Raw genomic sequence first — 20,407 nt, 5'->3', positions numbered from 1 at the left:
GGCAGTTTGTGTTGTTGTAAATCTAAGAAGAGAAAGAGTCTGTGAATTCGGAACTTGCATGTAGTCGTGTCAGTAAGTTACTATATGAGGTAACAATAGATTTAGGATTAAATATGATTGTAAAAACTTCAATTCTCTTATAGTGGATTTATTTTATCTAAATGATAGCTATGTCAAATCCTCCCCAGGTTTTTACCTTGAAACATTTAGTTTTATTGGTTTTTGCAGATCATCATATTGTTGTGTTATTTATTTTTCCGCCTTGTGAATGATATGATATATGCTTGTTTAACCTAGATCTGAATAATTAATCTAAGTAATCACTTGGTTAATATATTAGGTTAAACAATTTATTTGAGGGGTCTAAACAAACAAACATATATCATATTACATGGAATAACCGCTCAACCATCATGAGTGCCGGAATTTAGAATACTTAATATTTTTTCATTGATTTCAGATTGAGCATTAGCTACATTATTTGGCTCCATAATTCTTTCTGAAACTATATGTGGAGTTCCTCTGATATATATTAAACATGCTATTTGAAAGCTAGAAGATCATCATGGTAATTGGCAATCCATTTTTCGATTATCTTGACCTCTGTCTTTCTTTGCATAACCAACCATTGCGGATCACTTGGCTTTGCCACGAGTATGTCCAAGCAGTGAGAACCTGCAGAAAATGAACATTTAGCACGCTAGGTTATATGCATGACCATTATCATAAAGAATATATTAGGAAATAGTGAACTTAATAATTTAACCATCATTTTAACAATGAACAAGAGGAACCATAGGTTATATGCATGATTTTTCTTCCCCAATAATAGTTTATTTAACCATTGTTTTGTTTATATTATGTATTTTTTCCCCCCTTCAGGTAACAATCTTTTTAATGAAATGATCAATACCATTAACCGTAGTGACAGCAAGGATACTTTCTGATATGTTCTCCAAAACCCTGTGATCAGAGATGGACAAACGAATTAGTAGGTAGAATACATTAAAATTTACAAACTTCCAAATAAAATGAATAACTAAAAAGCTGATTATTTATTTATTTTGTTTCTTTGTTTACCCGCCACTACTGTAAGGATCTCTAAGTCCGTTGGAGAATATAATATTGCTACCAAACCTATGGAGTGTGAGTTTCAAATCCTGCAATAATTTGAGACATGTGACTATTATCAGAAGCCCAAAGAGTAATTTGCAACGAGTAACATCACTGAATACAGATAATCATCAGAAGTAATTTTGAAATGTTTAACTAAGCAATTAAGGACAAGTACTTAAATTAAAAACATACTTGACCACCGTAGTAAGTTGTCACCCAGTGAGGCTGAGGTATGACACCATACAAGCTCTTGCATTCATTGATGAATTTGTTTAGATTGAAAGGTGCTGGTGGGAACATTGAGTCCTTGCTATCATGGCCAATGGGCATAACCATCTCACTACATGTCTGAACATATAATATAATATATAGATTATTCATATTATTATAACCAATTCAAACAAATTCCGTGCACCTACTCATGTTCGTAGTTGGAAAAAAATTTCTCATTCCTTCGCTAAATAAATAAATCGGAGAGATATCGAGTGACAGAAAATAATTTTGTGCAAAAAAATTATATTTAGTACATTTTGATGCACATTTGGATACTTTTAGGTGGGATCCACTTAGTGAAGGGCTTAATGATGCCAAAACTAATCACCAATAGGGCCATATTGAAGTGCATCTAGAGGTTTACTTCTCATAATTCTTGATTAATATTTTCTACTATTCATATTTTAAAAATAATTAGCTTAATATATCTTATAATATATAACATTTAAATCATGTTACCAGTATGCTTTTTTTAGTCATTAGAAGACCTAAAACTTACAGTAGCTATTATCATCATTAATTATATTATTATTATTGTCTTGTAATGTAGAACTGTGAAAGCTATACCTGCCAGTTCCACCCCTCATGGGTTTCAGTTGGACGATTGTAGAAATCCATGTCATAGCATGAATGGTTTCCCATATAAGCAACTACACCAGCATATACTCGGCCAAGAGTATCGGTTCCTACAGAAGCTCCATCTATGGCACTGCACAGAACGCTAAGTGGATATGTTGAGGGGTGATTATATTGAGCTGCTTCAGAATATAGTGAGTCCAAATAGTCCTTGAGATCAACAGATCCATTTAACCGACTGCGGAGAAAATTTTTTTAGATTGATTAGAAATGACCCCTAGAAACAAGATCCTCTCTATCTCATGATCAATAGGTTTTTATTTTCTGAATTTAGCAGTGTATCACGCTATGCAAAGTTGATCAATATAAAATGGAGAGAATTGTTTTCTTAGCTAGAATTTTATATAACAATGAGGCAAAACTGTGCTAGTACTTGCAAGTATTGAATCTCTTGCCAAGGGCTTCAAGACCATGAGGCTTTGAAGCAAACCTATCAATTTCTGCCCATGATTCCCGTATGGTTTTGTAGCAACTTTCACTAGTTTCCTGCACCAGCCATCAAAGTTTCTATAAGCTTTTGAGGGCAGCTTTTAAATTGACGTGACTTGCCATGATTATTTTATTTGGGTTTATCATCATACTAATTTTATTATGCACAAATAACATCCATATCATATAATAATTGTGAAAAATATTATATCTCTAATTACATGTTTGGATGGAAATTATTCTATCCTGCCTTTGCATTTTTTTTATTATCTAAAATCTAGCCCCTCTTGCTTTGTTCATGGGACATGAACATCACAATGAGGCAAATGCACAATATTTTTATTAATGAATAGCAACTGAAAAATATTTATTTATTATTTTCAATTTTCAATTTTTAGTAAAATAAGTGACGTTCAAACAAATTTTAAATTTATCGTTTTAAATTGATTTTAACATTAAATCCATAAATATAAAGTAAGTTAATGAGTTACTTTAAAATCCTTGGTTACTATAGAGTAGTATCCAGCTTGTGGTGCGATGGTGTCAAAGTACAGGATTGGAGCTGAAGAAGCTACAGCTCCAAGGGCAATATGCGGATACTTTAGCCGAAACCATGATGCAAGCACTGTAAAATTACGTAAAAAAGAGAAAAATAAAGTAAGAAAAAACACGAAAAAGTTAGTGATCGAGCAGTAGCTAGTGTCTAAAAAAATGGATTTAGAGTGACTTACTTCCCCCATAGGAACCTCCAACAACAATTACCGGAGAATTTTCTGCAGATAGCTTTTTCTTTATGTGTAAGAGCACAGCAGCATAATCGGCTATAGCTTGAACTGAGTTGAAATAACCACGAGTGCTTTCATTTTTCAAAGCCGCTTCCATTGACCCAAATGGTACTGATTTCCCGTAGTACCGATGCTATTTAGAATAAATAATATATACAACAACTTCTTAGTGTAAGATTCCAATACAGATCACATCAAAATGGAAAAAGCTTTCTCGTCTGAGGATTCATTTTATGGTTCGGTTTAAATATTATAATCTAAAAAATGTTCAGGGTAATTTTATTATATGAAAAATGTTAACGAATGTTTTTATGGTTAATAATTTATTTAAAGAAAGTTTTTATAAGAAAAAAAATTAATTTTTTGACAGTTTTTACCATTTTTCATAAAAATGATGTTAAAATTTTTCTAAATTAAATTATTAATCATTGTCCTAAGGACATTCGTTAGTATGACTCTTATTATATATATGTGTGTGTATAGTAGTCGGTTATAAGTTTATAGTTATTGTGAAACATGAAATAATTGACATATCACTTTTTAAAGTTTACCTCTATGTATACTTGAAGAGCCTTAAACCTGGGGGCATTATCACTTAGAAATCCAATGATGGGCAAATCGTCATCCAAGGATTCTTCTGCGCCAAGATACGCAAATATTGGTGCACTTGCATTTGCTCCACCCCAATACCTAGAGTTGATCACATATCTTTGTTTGAAAGTGGTGTAGCTATCAGGCCTATAGTTGAAGTGATCAAGTGTTTGGGTGTAATAGTAGGTTTTGAGATCTTCAAGATTGGATATTGAAGATGTGGTTTGGGGTTCATGCTGCGTTGTTTTTCTTTGGGTTCCAAGCCTTGGCATGTTATAAGCAAAAACAGAAGCAGAAAATGTGAAAACTAGGAAGAACAAAGAAAGCAGTTGAAATGATCTAAGAGTATCCATGGCAAAGTATACTATAAAATATGCAGATTATCTCATGAAAAGTTCTATCTAGAGCCTCCTTGAGAGATAGAAGGTTTGATGTTAGACAATTGTGAATTGACACATATTTATACTACAAGGTTTAACACTACCTTAACCCCCCACGGCTCCACCGCACTATTTGTTTGTTGGTTTTATCATTTATGAGGATAAAGTTTCATATATAGATAGTGAGTGAAATAGTGTGATAAAAATTGGAAAAGATATTTCCTTTTTTAATTAATAATAATAAAAAAAAAACTTGTCTTATTATATGAATCGATATATACCAAGAAATTGCCAAATTATCGTTATTTGGCTAGGTGCATAAAGTGCTTACCTCTGTATAGATAGCCTTGGCTGACATAAGCTTTGTCCACTTTGATGGCGTACATATAGGGTCCGTTTGGATAGCACTTATTGTTGCTGAAAGTTACTAAAAACTGATTGTTGCTGAAAACACTGTAGTAAAATAATTTGTGAATAGTACTGTGGGACCCACTTTTAATATTAAATATTGTGTGAACAGTGCATGAACAGTACGTGAACAGTGCACGCACAGTACATACACAGTATTTTTTGTCTCCCAAAAGTCAATAAGTCCGGCTAAAAAAAAAAAAAAAAAAATTTTTTTTTTTTTTTTTTTCCCGAAGCCATTGCCTTTATGAATTATTTAGAAGGAATTTTTCGAATGTATTTGAGATATGATTTTTGTAACAAATTTATATCAATAATGTAATCTCTTTTTAGATAGCAGGCGATTGAAATTATATGATTTTTGTAACAAATTTATATCAATAATGTAATCTACAATAATCTAGTCAATGACTCAATTATATGATTTTTTATATCAACAATGTAATCTTTTTTTTATATATCAAGCAGTGAATTACAGTTTCTTTAGTATTGTAGATTAGGTTCTCCAATTAAATTCAAATATATAATTGTATTGATTATTTTATCTTTTCTAAAATCTATCATATTCAATGCAACTATAAAGTGGTGACGAAGTTAATCCTATACCCTTAAATTTCAGCACATAAGTGAGTTTAGTTCATGAATTTTAAATTGTTTCTTTTTAGTCCCTGAATTTTAAAGTAATTGCCTTTAGTCCTTAAGAAACTTAAAGTGCTTGTTTTTAGTTCCTAAGAAACTTGAAATTATTGGATTTTGGTCTCTAAAGGACTAAAAGCAATTATTTTAAATTTTAGAAACTAAAATCGCTTATATACTAAATTTTAGGAACTAAATGTATTTAAGTTTTAGTGTGTGTAAAAAAAAAAAAAGGTATAAACAACTATCATGGTGCTTAAAGATGTAGCTTTGTGGCAGACAAATCAGAATGGCTTACAAATTAGTTTACATCTTCTAATCATAAAAAGGAACTTCTACTCCACTAGCTTCATAGTATTATAACATCCCATTTGCTTCTGTTTCAATTTTTAAAATTGTGGTGGCTCCTTTCCAAAACCCCTGGGCTTTCTGAGATTTGGGCCCCCAATTTATTTGTATTTTGGATTGGGTATAGCCCACAATGGGAGACTCCTAAAGTGATTTATGCTAAGATGGATCACACACTGGTTCTAATTTTTGTAGAAATGCTTTGAAGTAGGCCTAGCTAAGAAGACTTTGCTACTGTTGAATTCCCTACTTGAGGTTCGAACAAGACCTCAATAATCCTAAGATTATGTCCTCACTTTTATCTTGTGTATCTCTCCCCCAAATTTTGTTCTAACCCCCAATTTTTGCCCCTACCCTCCAGTTTATACCATTGTTTCAGTGAGACAATCATGATGAGAGAATATCTAGTTTGTCGATGGGTCCCTTCACCCATAAGGCTTGGGTGGTTTCTTAAATCTTGTCTACAGTTCAATTATGTCATGTCATCTATTAGAGAGAGGACCCACTATCTGCCGTTAAGATGATACTCTAGTAACTTATGCTCGACACCGAATCCTATGTCCGGCGGGTAGATTCTCCCAAGACGTTGCCTTGCATCTTCGGCTCATATGGGTTCTTCTAGGAAAGTTTGCCAAGGTGGGGTCCCTTATCTAGGATGTTTCATTATACTTTCGGCTAGCACGGGCCTATCTTGGGCCGAGACCACCCCGAAATGGGCTTAAGTTGTTCTGGGGATGGGCCCATTCTTTTCGGCCCACCCATTAAAACTATAATGTCATCAAATCATATTGACAAATCCCTTTCTTATAATACATGAGAGCTGTGAATAGGAATGACAACGGGTCGGGTTCAGGCAGGGTTTTTTGATGCCTGGACCCGACCTCGGGCCATCCCTCGTTACCTGGACTTGGCCCGTTTAATAAACAAGTTTTTTTTAGCCCCAAATCCGCCCCGTCGGGTCTCCGCGGGCCCCGTCCGGCCACTTTTGGGCCGAATCCATGGCCCAATTCGACCCAATCTTATCAAAAAAAAAAAAAAAAAAAAATCTCAAACAAAATAGAAACACAAACAGCAACACAAATCAATCAACATTGTGTTATCAGTCTTGCTGAAATGAGATTCTTAGATAGAAAATAAATAATAAATAAACACAAAAAATAGAAGAAACAAAACTCCACTTATGGATTGATTTTTACATTAACAAATATATCAACTCTGATTTACATTCTTTGAAGTTATCTCAGGCGCTATAGTTAACTAAACCAACATAAAATATACACATGCATTACATTCTATACATATTGAATCCTCGAATAAATACCCAAAAACAAAAAATACTGAGAGAGGAAATGAACCAAAAAAAAAAAAAAAAATGAAGAACTCAAACCACTAAAGCTCCATCGGTGGTGGTTTTAGCCATCAATCGCACCCCTGGGCTTCACCTGACCTCAGCACGACCAAGAGCTCCTCCAATCATCACATCTCTCTTCGATCTAACAATCTCGTGCTCCTCTGTGACAAACGGCAACCACCACGAGATTTGTGCTCCTCCACAAGGGTGAGGGTAGGTCGGTGAGTGAATAGAGTGAGGGTGAGGATGATTAGGTAAGACCATGAGGGGTAGATGAAATGAGAGTGAGAGTCAGTGAGAGTGAGAGTCAGTGAGGGTGAGGTAAGAGAGGCAGTTGAGTTGAGAGAGAAATGAGTTTTAGGGTTAGGGTTGTGATATATATATATATATATAGGTAGGTTTTTTTTTTTTTTTTTTTTTTTTTTTTTTTTTTTTTTTTCTTTTTTGGTAATTTTACATTTAGGCTAACTGGATTGGGTCTGGGTCTGGGTTCGGGCTGGGTTTTGATAAAACCCAGATTCGACTTGGACCCACTTTGGAGGGTTTTTTTTTAACCCATACCCAAACCTATTCTTTATCGGGCTGGGTAAAACCCGACCCATTACAGTTGGATCGGGCTAGGTACCCACAGGTTGGGTTGTTATTGCCATCCTTGCCTGTGAAGCATAATTACTAAGAAATAATGAATTTAATTTTGGTGGTGCTTGTAAAAAGTTCACCGATGCTTAAATTACATGGATTAGGTCGCTGAGACATGGGTATCATACAAGATTTTTCCGGGTTTAAACCAACATAGGTCCAGAGCACCATATTTGCACTACCAAACTCATGATGCCTTGAGCTTGAAGGTTAGGACAACATAAGTCTGCAAGCGCCATACTTTTATTTTTATTATTATTATTTTTGATAGGAAGCAAGTGCCATACTTGATATGTAGCTATTTGCCCTGTCCTACAACATGAGAGAATATTCTATGTTTCCGTTGGATGAAGCAAATACAGAAGAACCCTTTTTCCTACAACGCAAGCTCATTAGATGATCCGTAATTACTTGTGGGCTGGATCACTAAATCATGGTGCAACCACGGCAACCTATTGGGCCTAAAGGGAAACTTTTGTATTTTGTTTTCGAATGTGTGCTAAGTTTTCAAGTAGTTACAATAAAATCCAGTATGGCTTTTGTTTTTATTTTGATTTTTAGAATAACCAACGGAATTTCATTCAAACAAAAAAACTATATAACTGAAACAATTTAGTATAAGCTAGAAGAAACACCTCCAGTCGAAATTCCATCTATCATATCTATCTAATTCCCCAGGACAGCTATTGCAGAGATCAAAAAGAAGGAAGTCTTGAATCCTATAAAGAACAAATATATATATGTTAGGGATATATTTTATGTAATTGGCTAATTCTTTGACAAAATGCACTTTACTTATAATTGGGTAAATCTAGGATGAGTTTAAGACTTCAAACAACATGTTGTTTAACTCAAGTGTTAAAGTTATGAAGATCTGACTAAGAAACAAGTGAAGAAGAGCTGTTCATTAAAGCTCAACAGATACTTCGGCAGAAATAATATCTATCGAGATTTAAGAACGAAACTTGACAGAAGCTAAATTTGTCGAGATCTACGAAAACAGAATTTCTAGATTTGAGTTTTGGCCCTAATTGACATTTTTTTTCCCCGCAACCTTAGACATATATAAGACATATTTTAAAGGCCACCATGCATGCAGAAAGTGACCTAGTTCATTATTCTTTCTGAAAAAGTTACTGCGTTTTTATGCTAAGAGTTTTGTAACTAATGAGCTTCTTGATCTTTATCTTTGATGAACTAAAGAACTTTGCAGCTAACATTTTCTTCAAGTTGCTGGTGTCAGTCACGTACTTGGATCCTTGCATCATTGGTTAGTCATGTACTGAAATTCGTGCATTGAATTGAAAGATTGCTGCTACAATACAAGTCTAATTGGGTATTGGGGTAAGGGTTTAACTGTAGGTTAGTATTTTGGGATAGGCCAAAGGGTTTGGTAAGATTTTTTATACTTGTAATCGCTTGTGATTGATAATAATGGATTCTTGGGAGTAGTGACCTTAAAATCACCCGATGGGGTTTTGTCTCAGGGGTTTTCCCCATTCGTAAAAAATTTATTTATGTCAAATTTATTTTCCGTTGCATTTAGTATAACTGGTGATTTGTTTGTGCTACCACACTATTGTATGTAAGGGGTTAATTCATTTTAACCCAACAATATATATATATATATATATTAAAAATTGAAATAAGACTATCAAAATTAGCCTCTAAATAATCCAGTATGGTTTTTGAAATAAGAAGTGTGTATATGAAAGAAGTTTTGATGATTTTTTTTTGGCTAACAAAAGTTAGAGACTTTTTGTTAGATTATTTGAAAAAAATAAAATTGAGACAAAAATAAAAATAATCAGTATGGTTTTTGAAATAAGAAGTGTGTATATGAAAGAAGTTTTGATGATTTTTTATTTTTTTTTTGGCTAACAAAAGTTAGAGATTTTTTGTAAGATTATTTGAAAAAAATAAAATTGAGACAAAAATGAAAGGCCAAAAGATGAAGCTAAACTTACCCTAGAACTTCTCTACAACTCTTTGTTTGGATGGGTGACATGACAGATGACACCACCGAGTCAAAGTAATGTCATTTACAAAGACATTGTATTTCTCATGTCTACCTCTATGCTTTCGAGAAGCAGTAATACAATAAGCATGAATAATAGATTCCAGTCATTTCACTAGTGTTATGGTGAGCTTTGGCCCTTCGGGCTTGACTAGTACTATCGAAGGATCCTTAGGATCACCAATATCTTTGTGGAATTAGATGGGGCGGCTGTGGTCCACCTCATCAACAATCCTATCTTATTGGAACTTTGCTTATTGATTGCATGAATTTATTGAAAGTGTTCCCCAGCTAGCGAATAGAACGAAACTATCTATCAAAAGAGAAATCTTACCCAAAAAAAAAAAAAAAAAATTATTGTTGCTATGTGAAAAAGAATACAATAAAATAAAATTTTAAAGTAAAAAAAATATATGTTAGGACAAATCAAAAAGAGCTAAATTGAAAAATAACAATTGAATGAACCGAAAGAGGCACATACTGACAAAACACCCACTGCGGCACATCATTGTGCACACATGCCTATATTACAATTCGTACAACTAATTTTTCTTGGTAAAATTTGTTGATTGGGCTAATTTTTTAAGGCAAAATGTAGATTTAGCAAAATAGGTTAGAATTTTCTAGTCGATCTGACTTAAAAAATATCCGATCTGAATCCGCTTTTTTTAACCTAAAGCAAAAATGAATTGACGTGTGACTTGACCCGTTTGTTTGAGGGTAAACCCAACCCATGACTCGAACAATTTTTAAAAATTTTTTTGCGGTAAAAAAAAAAAAAGAGACAATATTGGTTTAATTGTTTGTTGTAAGTTTATTGAAATATGAATTATTGAAACATTCTCTAATAAATAAAGATTTTTAGATATCAAATAACAAAATACATGCTACGATAATTTGGTTATAGTAGAGTTAAAAACACATATTTAAAATTATAGACATGTATGGGTGTAGTGGGCCTTTTGTGTTATGCTAGGTTAGGCTGCCTCCTGTGGTTCTATTGTTGGACTGGGCTAGACTACCTCTTGTGGTACTATTGTTGTATTGGGTTGGGCTGCCTCCTGCAGTACTCAACCTGAGACCGATCCAACTGTAACTCAACTTGATTCGGCTTGTGCGCAAACTATGCCTTGTCTGCCAGGAGTATGCTTACGACAGACAGAGTTATTTTAGATGAGTCATGGCGGACAGACATAATAATAAAACAAAAAGAGAATACTTCGGCTTCTCAATTAAAGTGAACAATTAATCCTTAATTAAGAAAGATAATCACAATAACAATAATTACTTTTATAAAGAAAGCAAGTTAATAAGTGGTTAGCATATGGGTCAATTAAGAGAAGAAAGAAATCAGAGTAAATCTAGTCCGCAGGACCAAAACCAGAGAGGGAAGAACGCTTATTCTCAACGCAATTAATCTCCCAGGAAAAATCTTGTTGTGGAAATTAATCACTTTGAGGGAAATGGACCTGAATGGTTGGTGCCCGGAGGAAACCCTTTCGCTTTTGGCAAAGAGTAGGATTTTGAGAGGGAGAGAGGAAATCAATCTATTAGTGCATTCTTGCCGATCTAACTCTCTGTTTTTTCCTTTCTTCTTTTTGTTTTAGTTTTTTTCTTATCTTTTCTTTCTTTCCTTCACGCTTGTTTACTATTTCGTGGTTCCTCGGAGATGGTTGTTACTGTGATTCTGGTGTCCCCCTCTGGGCACGGCAAGGGTCTCCCTTTATAGTGCCTGCCATAATCAGATTTTACTATTTTAGCCTTTAACCACCTTTGTCTAGTCTGGGTATACTTGTTGACCACCACTGGTCCGTCTGTGTGCCACTCCTCATCTCCAAACAAAGGAAAGCTATTTTATTTATTAGTCTGCCGTGGCACCCTTTCCTGCCACGGTGTGGGTGTTCTCTCTCTCTATCCTTTATGGCATGCACCGAGTGGTTCTAACTCAACCTTACTTCTTTTAGATGATATGTCATCCTAGCAGGACGTATCCCCCAAAAGAGTTTGAGTAGGAACTGTAAAATAGGTTTTCCCCTCTCCCCACTGCCAAACCATGTCCTCTTACCTTTGACCAATGACCCCACCATGTCCCATCTTAATTTGATTGTTATTAACTTTGATTTTTTTTTTTGTTTTATTTATTTTAATAATATGAAATATATACTTATAATCAATTTAGATTATGGAGAAGCAAAGTTATAATAATGATTTAGATTCAAATTCTAAATAAACTCATATCGAGGTGTATTTTACTAATCTTCCAATTGAACAAATTAAATTATGTATGAAAAAATAAATTAGAGTTTATATTATATTAGATTTTGTACGACAATTGCATTAATAGTATATAATTCTATATCTATTTTGTTATTAACATCGATTAATAATATTTAGATTAATTTTACTTTCAATCTTTTCTTTTAATTTTGTCTCCTCTAAACTGAAATCTTGGCTCCACCATTGGGGGTAAGGGTTTAACTGTAAGTTGGTATTTCGGGATAGGTCAAGGGTAGTTGATAAGATTCCTTATACTTGTAACCGCTTGTTATTGATTAGTAGATTCTTGGGAGTGGTGACCTTAAAATCATCCAGTGGGGTTTTTGCTTTGATGGTTTTCCTCATTGGTAAACAAATCATCGTGTCAAATTTAATTTCCGCTGCATTTAGTTTAGTTGGTGATTTGTTTGTGCTACCACGCCATTGCATGTAATTGAACTTAATTAATTAACTTGGGTAATTAATTAATTTGTAAGGGGTCAATACATTTTTTCCCTCTCAAGAAGAAGCAACAAGCCAACAAGGTGCTCAACACAAAGAGGTATCACTCAAACCAAATAAAAAAACAAGAATTAATGTCTTTTTTTTTTTTAAATAATTTTTAAGGAAAAAACAAGAATGCCTTTTGTAAATAAGGATTAATGGCTCATATCCAAGTACTCTATCGCATAATAAGTAATTGCATCCCGATCAAGTCTATCTGGACATGACCTTTACTTTCTTTTTCTTTTTTCCTCCTCCATTTTTTTTTTTTTTTGAAATTGAAACCAAACTTCATTAATGAATTTGAGCAAGATCAAAATACAAAGCTTCTAAAGCAGGGGGAGGAGAATCCTCAATCCAAAAAACATCCTCCAAAATATGTCTGGCATAGCGGGCTAACGAGTGAGCCACATAATTAGCCTCTCGTTTAATACTACTAATAGAAAACCATGGTAACTCTACCAACAAAGTTTGAATATCATTAAAAAAAATGTCCCAGCCGAGCTCCACAAATATATATATATATATATATATTCGTGCCGTGTATGCTAAAGCATCCATGAAAAACACTTCAAAAGAGCATGGTGACTATTTCAGTCTTATCTTCAAAATATCCATATATAGGACAGACTTTGGAAAGAACTGGTCATATCGCTTTTCTATTCAATAAACGTTAGTTTTTTCTGAATTCTAATTTGTTTTATATGTGAATTTGGTCGAAATTAAAGTATTTATTATGAAAATCAACATCATATTGATATGGTGGAAATGATCAAGGATTCATCTTGTGTGTACACTAATTACGCTAAAAGATAGGCTGCTTGCATTGCCACTAGAAAGTTATTATTCTTGTTGACTATGATTTCCATCATTGAAAGAAAGGTTCTATAAGTTTAAGCATAATTAAAATGTGCTAATGATCAGTTAAAAACTTAAGAAAGAAAGATGACTAGTGACAACCTGTGTTGCACGAGTATTCCAACTATATTTTAACGTATAGTTGCATTGCATAATGTGCACACGAGGACAATTATATTCGTACTAGAAGGTACTAATTTATGACCTGTTTGGATGGAGGGGAAAGGAGGGAGAGTAGAGTAGTATTAGCTAAAAATAAGCTAATTTTGTATTAAATCTACTCTATTCTACTCTACTCCTCCTCTCTCCTCTTCAATCCAAATGGACCATTAGTCATTTGCTTTGTAGATGTGGGATTGTGCATCACTCTTCGCCTATATATTGTGGACCATAAAGGTGCAAAAGTCTAGACTCTAGAATCATTCTCCCTCACCCAAAAAAAAAGTGTGAAACACATTCTCTTTGACTGAAAAACTGTTGGTCATAGGTCGCATAATGTCAAAATCATGGCCACGCCTGAAAATGCACCAATGGCTTACCTATGTAGTCATAAAGACCAACAATTGGAGAACAACCTTCATCTATATTTGAATTGTGGAAATCCAATATTCTCTACCATATATCTTTCTAAAAGTCATTTTACTTTTGCCTCTATTTCTCTTCTAGGTTAATATATGGTCCCATTTGTTATTTGCTCATAAGAGAGACCTTGGAAAAAGAATAATAGTGGAAGTTTACCTTTGTTGAATGAGGACCACGGCCATACACGGCAAGTGATATATGGGTATTAATTAATGAAGTGGTGCTCGAGGGCATAACAAAAGGATAAGAAATGAAAAAGTTGGTCCCTAATGGGGTGGCATGCCCACCAATATCAAAATTTTAGGGACTATTTTGAGGATGAGGCAATAAAACTCTTTTCCCTTGTTTCCCCCACAAATGCTTATAATGTGGTCACATATACATGCGCTTTAAATCCATTAAGAACTGGTGGATTCCACGAAAGAAATTCTAAGTCTTGATCATTATAATTATGAGTAATGTGACGTTCACAAAATTTTCAAATAAATTATAAGTATTAACTTGTTATTAATGGGTGAAAAAATGATGTCAATGATCGGCCCATATTAGAACCAATAACAGTTTGACATTTTAGATTTGTTGTGAAAATATTATAAACATAATAATATTCCATGATTAGTTCTTTAATGATATATCATATTATGTGCAATAATCGCTCAACCATAACCATCATGAGTGCAGGAATTTAGAATACTTAATATTTTTTTTCATTGATTTCGGATTGAGCATTAGCTACATTATTTGGCTCCATAATTCTTTCTGAAAACTAATTGTGGAGTTCCTCTGATATATATTAAACATGCTATTTGAACGCTAGAAGATCATTGTGGTAATTGGCTATCCATTTTTCAATTATCTTGACCTCTGTCTTTCTTTGCATAACCAACCATTGCGGGTCACTTGGCTTTGCCACGAGTATGTCCAAGCAATGAGAACCTGCAGAAAGTGAACATTTGGCACACTCAGGTCAAAAATAAACAGTATCTTCGAAACCTATAATTGTATGATGATAATTATCATAAAGATTTTAATTAGGAAATAGTGAACTTAATAATTTAACCATCATTTTAACAATGAACAAGAGGCACAATAGGTTATATGCATGATTTTTCTTCCTTATTAATAGTTTATTTAACCATTGTTTTGTTTATATTATGTCTTTTTTTTTCCCTTAAGGTAACAATCTTTTTAATGAAATGATCAATACCATTAACTGTAGTGACAGCAAGGATGCTTTCTGATATGTTCTCCAAAACCCTATGATCAAAGATTGGACAAACGAATTAGTAGGTAGAATACATTAAAATTTACACACTTCCAAATAAAATGAATAACATAAAAGCTGATTTTTTTTGTTTAATATATATTTTGTTTCTTTGTTTACCCGCCACTACTATAAGGATCTCTTAGTCCGTTGGAGAATATAATATTGCTACCAAACCTATGGAGAGTGAGTTTCAAATCCTGCAATAATTTGAGTCATTTGACAAATATCAGAGGCCCAAAGAGTAATTTGCAACCAGTAACATCACTGAATACAGACAAAATCATCAGAAGTAATTTTGAAATGTTTAACGAAGTCAATTAAGGACAAGTACTTAATTAAAAACATACTTGACCACCGTAGTAAGTTGTCACCCAGTGAGGCTGAGGCATGACACCATACAAGCTCTTGCATTCATTGATGAATTTGTTTAGATTGAAAGGTGCTGGTGGGAACATTGAGTCCTTGCTACCATGGCCAATGGGCATAACCATCTCACTACATGTCTGAACATATAATATAATATAGATTAGTCATATCAATATAGCAAATTCAAACAAATTCCGTGCACCCACTCATGTTTGTAGTCGGAAGAAATTTCTCATTCTTTCCCTAATAAATAAATAAATAAAGAGAAGAGATATCTAGTAGCAGCAAATAATTTTTTACCAAAAAAAAAAAAATATATATATATATATATTTAGTACATTTTGATGCACATTTGGATTAAAGAGAAGAGATATCTAGTAGCAGCAAATAATTTTTTACCAAAAAAAAAAAAATATATATATATATATATTTAGTACATTTTGATGCACATTTGGATACTTTTAGGTGGGATCTACTTAGTGAAGGGCTTGATGATGCCAAAACTAATCACCAATAGAGCCATATTGAGGGGCATCTAGAGGTATACTTCTCATAATTCTTGATTAATATTTTCTACTATACCTATTTTTAAAATAATTAGCTTAATCTTATAATATATAACATTTAAAACATGTTACCACATGCTTTTTAACTTATTAGAAGACCTAAAACTTACAATATAGCTAATATTATCATCACTAATACAACGAGTGATAAGTTAAATATTAAATGTAATGTAGAACTCTGAAAGCTACCTGCCAGCTCCACCCATCAAGGGTTTTAGTTGGACGATTGAATTCATTCATGTCATAGCATGTATGGTTTCCCATATAAGCAACTACACCCGCATATATTCGGCCAAGAGTATCAGTTCCTACAGAAGCTCCATCTATGGCACTGCACAGAACGCTAAGTGGATATGTTGGAGGGTGATTATATTGAGCTGCATCAGAATATATCGAGTCCAAATAGTCCTTGAGATCAAAAGATCTATTTAACCGACTGTGGAGACAAAAGTTTTAGATTGATTAGAAATGACACCTAGAAGCAAGATCCTCTCCATTTCATGATCAGTAGGGTTTTATTTTCTGAATTTATCAGTGTACCACGTTATGTAAAATTGATCAAGCTAAAATGGAGAGAATTATTTTCTTAGAATTGCATATAACAATGAGGTAAAACTGTGGTAGTACTTGCAAGTATTGAATCTCTTGCTAAGGGCTTCAAGACCATGTGGCTTTGAAGCAACCCTATCAATTTCCGCCCATGATTTCCGTATGGTTTCGTAGCAACTTTCACTAGTTTCCTGCACCGGCCATCACAGTTTTTATAAGCTTTTGAAGGCAGCTCTTAAATTGAGTAATACTAGTGATACAATATTTTTTAAACTATTGACATGACTTACTATGATTGAAGCTGAATAACTTTTATTTTAGTTCACCATTGACACTAATTCTATTATGCACAAATAACATACATTACATGCATGTCATGTAATAGTTGTAAAAAATGGTGTATCTCTAAATTTATTTTTTAAAATTGATTTTAGCATTAAATCCATAAATATAAAGTAAGTTAATGCGTTACTTTAAAATCCTTGGTTACTACAGAGTAGTATCCAGCTTGTGGTGCGATGGTGTCGAAGTACAGGATTGGAGCTGAAGAAGCTACAGCTCCAAGGGCAATATGCGGATACTTTAGCCGAAACCATGATGCAAGCACTGCGAAATTACATAAAAAAGAGAAAAATAAATTAAGACAAAGTATGAAAAAGTTAGTGATCGACTAGTAGCTCAAAAAATGGATTTATAGTGACCTACTTCCCCCATAGGAACCTCCAATAACAATTACCGGAGAATTTTCTGCAGATAACTTTTTCTTTACGTGTAAGAGCACAGCAGCATAATCGGCTATAGCCTGAACTGAGTTGAAATAACCACGAGTGCTTTCATTTTTCATAGCCGCTTTCATTGACCCAAATGGTACTGATTTCCCATAGTACCGATGCTATTTAGAATCAATAATATATACAACAATTCATTAGTGTAAGATTCCAACATATATCACATCAGTAAAAATGGAAAAAAAAATTTCTCCATCTGAGATGGATTCATTTCCTGGTTCAGTTCAAATATTACAATTTAATGAACATTTATTGTCATGTTATTTAGATTCTTAAAAAAAGAGTCATCTTATTTATAATTTTCAATAATTTTATACTATGTATATTGTTAGATACAACAAATAAATATTAGATCCAATTTTCAAATAAATATATATAAAAAAAAGCTGATTTTATATACATATATACACACACACAAGGGCATATGCATGATTTTTTATTTGAGGGGCCGAATTACTTATTCATATGTTAGTCATAACTCATACATATATTATACACAAAATGATCAATGAAATTAAATAACATTTCTAAACTCAAATTAGTGTACAAAAAATGAGTAATTTGCTATAAACATAAACCAAAAAAAGCATCTCCTATAAAAGTTATGTTCAACATTGATTTTTCAAAGAATAAAATTTATTCATTATCAATTCTATAGGATTTCCTATTCAAATCTTCAAATATATAAATCTCTATTCCAACCTAAACTTTCTTCTAGAAAAAGATAAAATAAAATAAAAAATTCAATGTTAGCACAACTTATCAAGCACCTAAATCCAAAAGTAAAAGATAATATTAGCCAGAGAGAAAAAAAGAAAAAGAAAAAGAAGAGATAATAAGAAAAAAAAAAATCAAATTTATAGGTGAATAAAACCTCATAAGTTCAAGTAGTGTACCGTGCACAATGCACTTCAAAATTGAACATTGATTACATAGCACATTTGCATTCTTATTATAAAATATTAAAAAGGATGGACATATGGCAACTAAGCATTTATTAGGTTTTGTCAAAAGCGTTTGTTTTATTTGGGTGGGGTGTACAATGTATATAAAAACTAACAGTGGAGTGATATATTGTATCATTGTGAGATTTCAAAGGGTGGACTACGTTCCAGGAAATTTTTTGAGGGGGCCAATTGGCACAATTGTTAAAGCCCAGCTTATATTTTATAGAAGTACAACTTATTTTTATTTACTATTAGAAGGGGCCTCAATAGTTTTGGGGGGCCATGAGCCCCCCAATATTATACGTATGTATGTAAATGTATATATATATATATATATATAGAGGATCGAGTTCAAGTTACACATGATGTAACTCTAAGTAATGTTACACTACTCAATATTTTTTAATTAGATGCAAATTTTGGCAAATCTACCGTTAGATTACATTATCTTCATATATTCTCTATACTTGTAAAATTTCAAGGTGATCAAAGATTAATAGTCATGTCATCAATCAATTTTTTAAATTCAAGTTTTTATAGTTTAAAATAATGTATAAAAGATGAGTTAATAGATCAAATGGTAAATAACATCCAATTGACATGAAAATTGGCATGATTGTTAAGAACATATAGAACATGTAATTCAACGGTGAGATTTTCAAAATATGAATTTTATAACAAGTTATTGGGTGGTATAACATTACTTAGAGTTACACTAGATGTAACTTAAACCCAATCCATATATATATATATATCCTATTAATGAGTGTTCTTAGAATATTTGCTAACAAATCATTTTAGGAAACTTTTAATACCACTTTAATGGAAAATATAAAATATTGTAAAAAAAAATCAATTGTTCTTTTCTTTTCTTATAAAAAATTTATAAAAATATTTCCTAAACCAATAATCTTAGTGCATCCATTAACTTTTCCATACATATATATATATATATATATACACACACACGCATGTGTGTGGAAGTTGGTTATGAGTTTATATATAGTTATTGTGAAACGTGAAATAATTGACATATTCACTTTTAAGGTTTTACCTCTATGTATACTTGCAGAGCCTTAAACCTGGGGGCATTATCACTGAGAAATCCAATGATAGGCAAATCATCATCCAAGGATTCTTCTGCGCCAAGATACGTAAATATTGGTGCACTTGCATTTGCTCCACCCCAATACTTAGAGTTGATCACATATCTTTGTTTGAAAGTAGTGTAGCTATCAGGCCTATAGTTGAAGTGATCTAGTGTTTGGGTGTAATAGTAGGTTTTGAGATCTTCAAGATTGGATGTTGAAGATATGGTTTGGGGTTCATGCTGCGTTGTTCTTCTTTGGGTTCCAAGCCTTGGCATGTTAAAAGCAAAAACAGAAGCAGAAAATGTGAAAACTAGGAAGAACAAAGAAAGCAGTTGAAATGATCTAAGAGAATCCATGGCAAAGTATACTATAAAATATGCAGATTATCTGAAAAGTTCTATCTAAAGCTTCCTTGAGAGATAGAAGGTTTGATAGACAATTGTGAACGGACACATATTTATACTACAAGGTTTAACACTACCTTAACCCTCCAAGGCTCCACCACACTATTTGTTTATTGGGATTTATCATTTATTAGGATAATGGTGTTTCATATATAGATAGTGAGTGAAATAGTGTGATAAAAACTGGAAAAGATATTTCCTTTTTTTAATTAATAAAAAAAAAAACCTGTCTTATTATATGAAACGATTTATACCAAGAAATTACCAAATTATCGTGATTTGGTTAGGTGCATAAAGTGCTTACCTCTGTATAGATAACCTTTGATGACATAAACTTTGTCCACTTTGATGGCGTACATATATTCGACCTCAGCTCTTGTTTCCTCATTGTTGGTTTAGGAGGTCTCCATAGTAAGGAATCTAGTCAACTATGATAAGTATATATATTGGGTTCACTTTTTTTTTCCCCAAGCCATCGCCTTTATGCATTGAGAAGGAATTTTTCGAGTGTATTTAATATATGATTTTTGTAACAAATTTATATCAATAATTAATATAATCTTTTTTAGATACCATGGATTAAAACTTATTACCCCCTCTTCTTAATGATGAATGGTTTT

At 32.9% G+C, this 20,407-nt stretch overlaps 2 protein-coding genes across 2 annotated transcripts; both read right to left on the bottom strand.

The window, feature by feature from the left end:
• Positions 1-328: 328 nt before the first annotated feature.
• On the bottom strand, positions 329-4,231 carry LOC112018586 (uncharacterized). Its single transcript, XM_024051109.2, has 9 exons — positions 3,791-4,231; positions 3,186-3,372; positions 2,946-3,079; positions 2,399-2,511; positions 1,957-2,203; positions 1,309-1,464; positions 1,081-1,160; positions 914-963; positions 329-675 (listed from the first exon to the last, which is right to left on the bottom strand). The coding sequence occupies exons 1-9, from the start codon at positions 4,181-4,183 to the stop codon at positions 542-544; spliced, it is 1,494 nt and encodes a 497-aa protein (XP_023906877.1). The 5' UTR covers positions 4,184-4,231; the 3' UTR covers positions 329-541.
• Positions 4,232-14,611: 10,380 nt separating this feature from the next.
• On the bottom strand, positions 14,612-20,146 carry LOC112018589 (uncharacterized). The gene is made up of 10 exons (XM_065782393.1): positions 20,092-20,146; positions 19,347-19,693; positions 17,263-17,449; positions 17,030-17,163; positions 16,636-16,748; positions 16,198-16,444; positions 15,424-15,579; positions 15,194-15,273; positions 15,017-15,066; positions 14,612-14,745 (listed from the first exon to the last, which is right to left on the bottom strand). The coding sequence occupies exons 1-10, from the start codon at positions 20,144-20,146 to the stop codon at positions 14,612-14,614; spliced, it is 1,503 nt and encodes a 500-aa protein (XP_065638465.1).
• Between the last annotated feature and the right edge of the window lie 261 nt (positions 20,147-20,407).

Source organism: Quercus suber, unplaced genomic scaffold (assembly GCF_002906115.3).
Source record: "Quercus suber isolate HL8 unplaced genomic scaffold, Cork oak 2.0 scaffold_300, whole genome shotgun sequence".
Lineage (NCBI taxonomy): Eukaryota > Viridiplantae > Streptophyta > Magnoliopsida > Fagales > Fagaceae > Quercus > Quercus suber.
The sequence above is the reverse complement of the archived record's forward strand: the minus strand, read 5'-3'. Positions and strand labels throughout refer to the sequence as shown.

Coding starts and splice junctions, on each gene's coding strand:
- LOC112018586 (XM_024051109.2), bottom strand. CDS start 4,183: ATGGATACTCTTAGATCATTTCAACTGCTTTCTTTGTTCTTCCTAGTT. Junction 2,512..2,945: donor TAGTAACCAAGGATTTTAAA/GTAACTCATTAA, acceptor TGGCTGGTGCAG/GAAACTAGTGAAAGTTGCTA. Junction 1,161..1,308: donor CAACTTACTACGGTGGTCAA/GTATGTTTTTAA, acceptor AAATTATTGCAG/GATTTGAAACTCACACTCCA.
- LOC112018589 (XM_065782393.1), bottom strand. CDS start 20,146: ATGTACGCCATCAAAGTGGACAAAGTTTATGTCATCAAAGGTTATCTA. Junction 19,694..20,091: donor CAAAGGTTATCTATACAGAG/GTAAGCACTTTA, acceptor TGTTCTTCCTAG/TTTTCACATTTTCTGCTTCT. Junction 17,164..17,262: donor TGGAGGTTCCTATGGGGGAA/GTAGGTCACTAT, acceptor GTAATTTCGCAG/TGCTTGCATCATGGTTTCGG.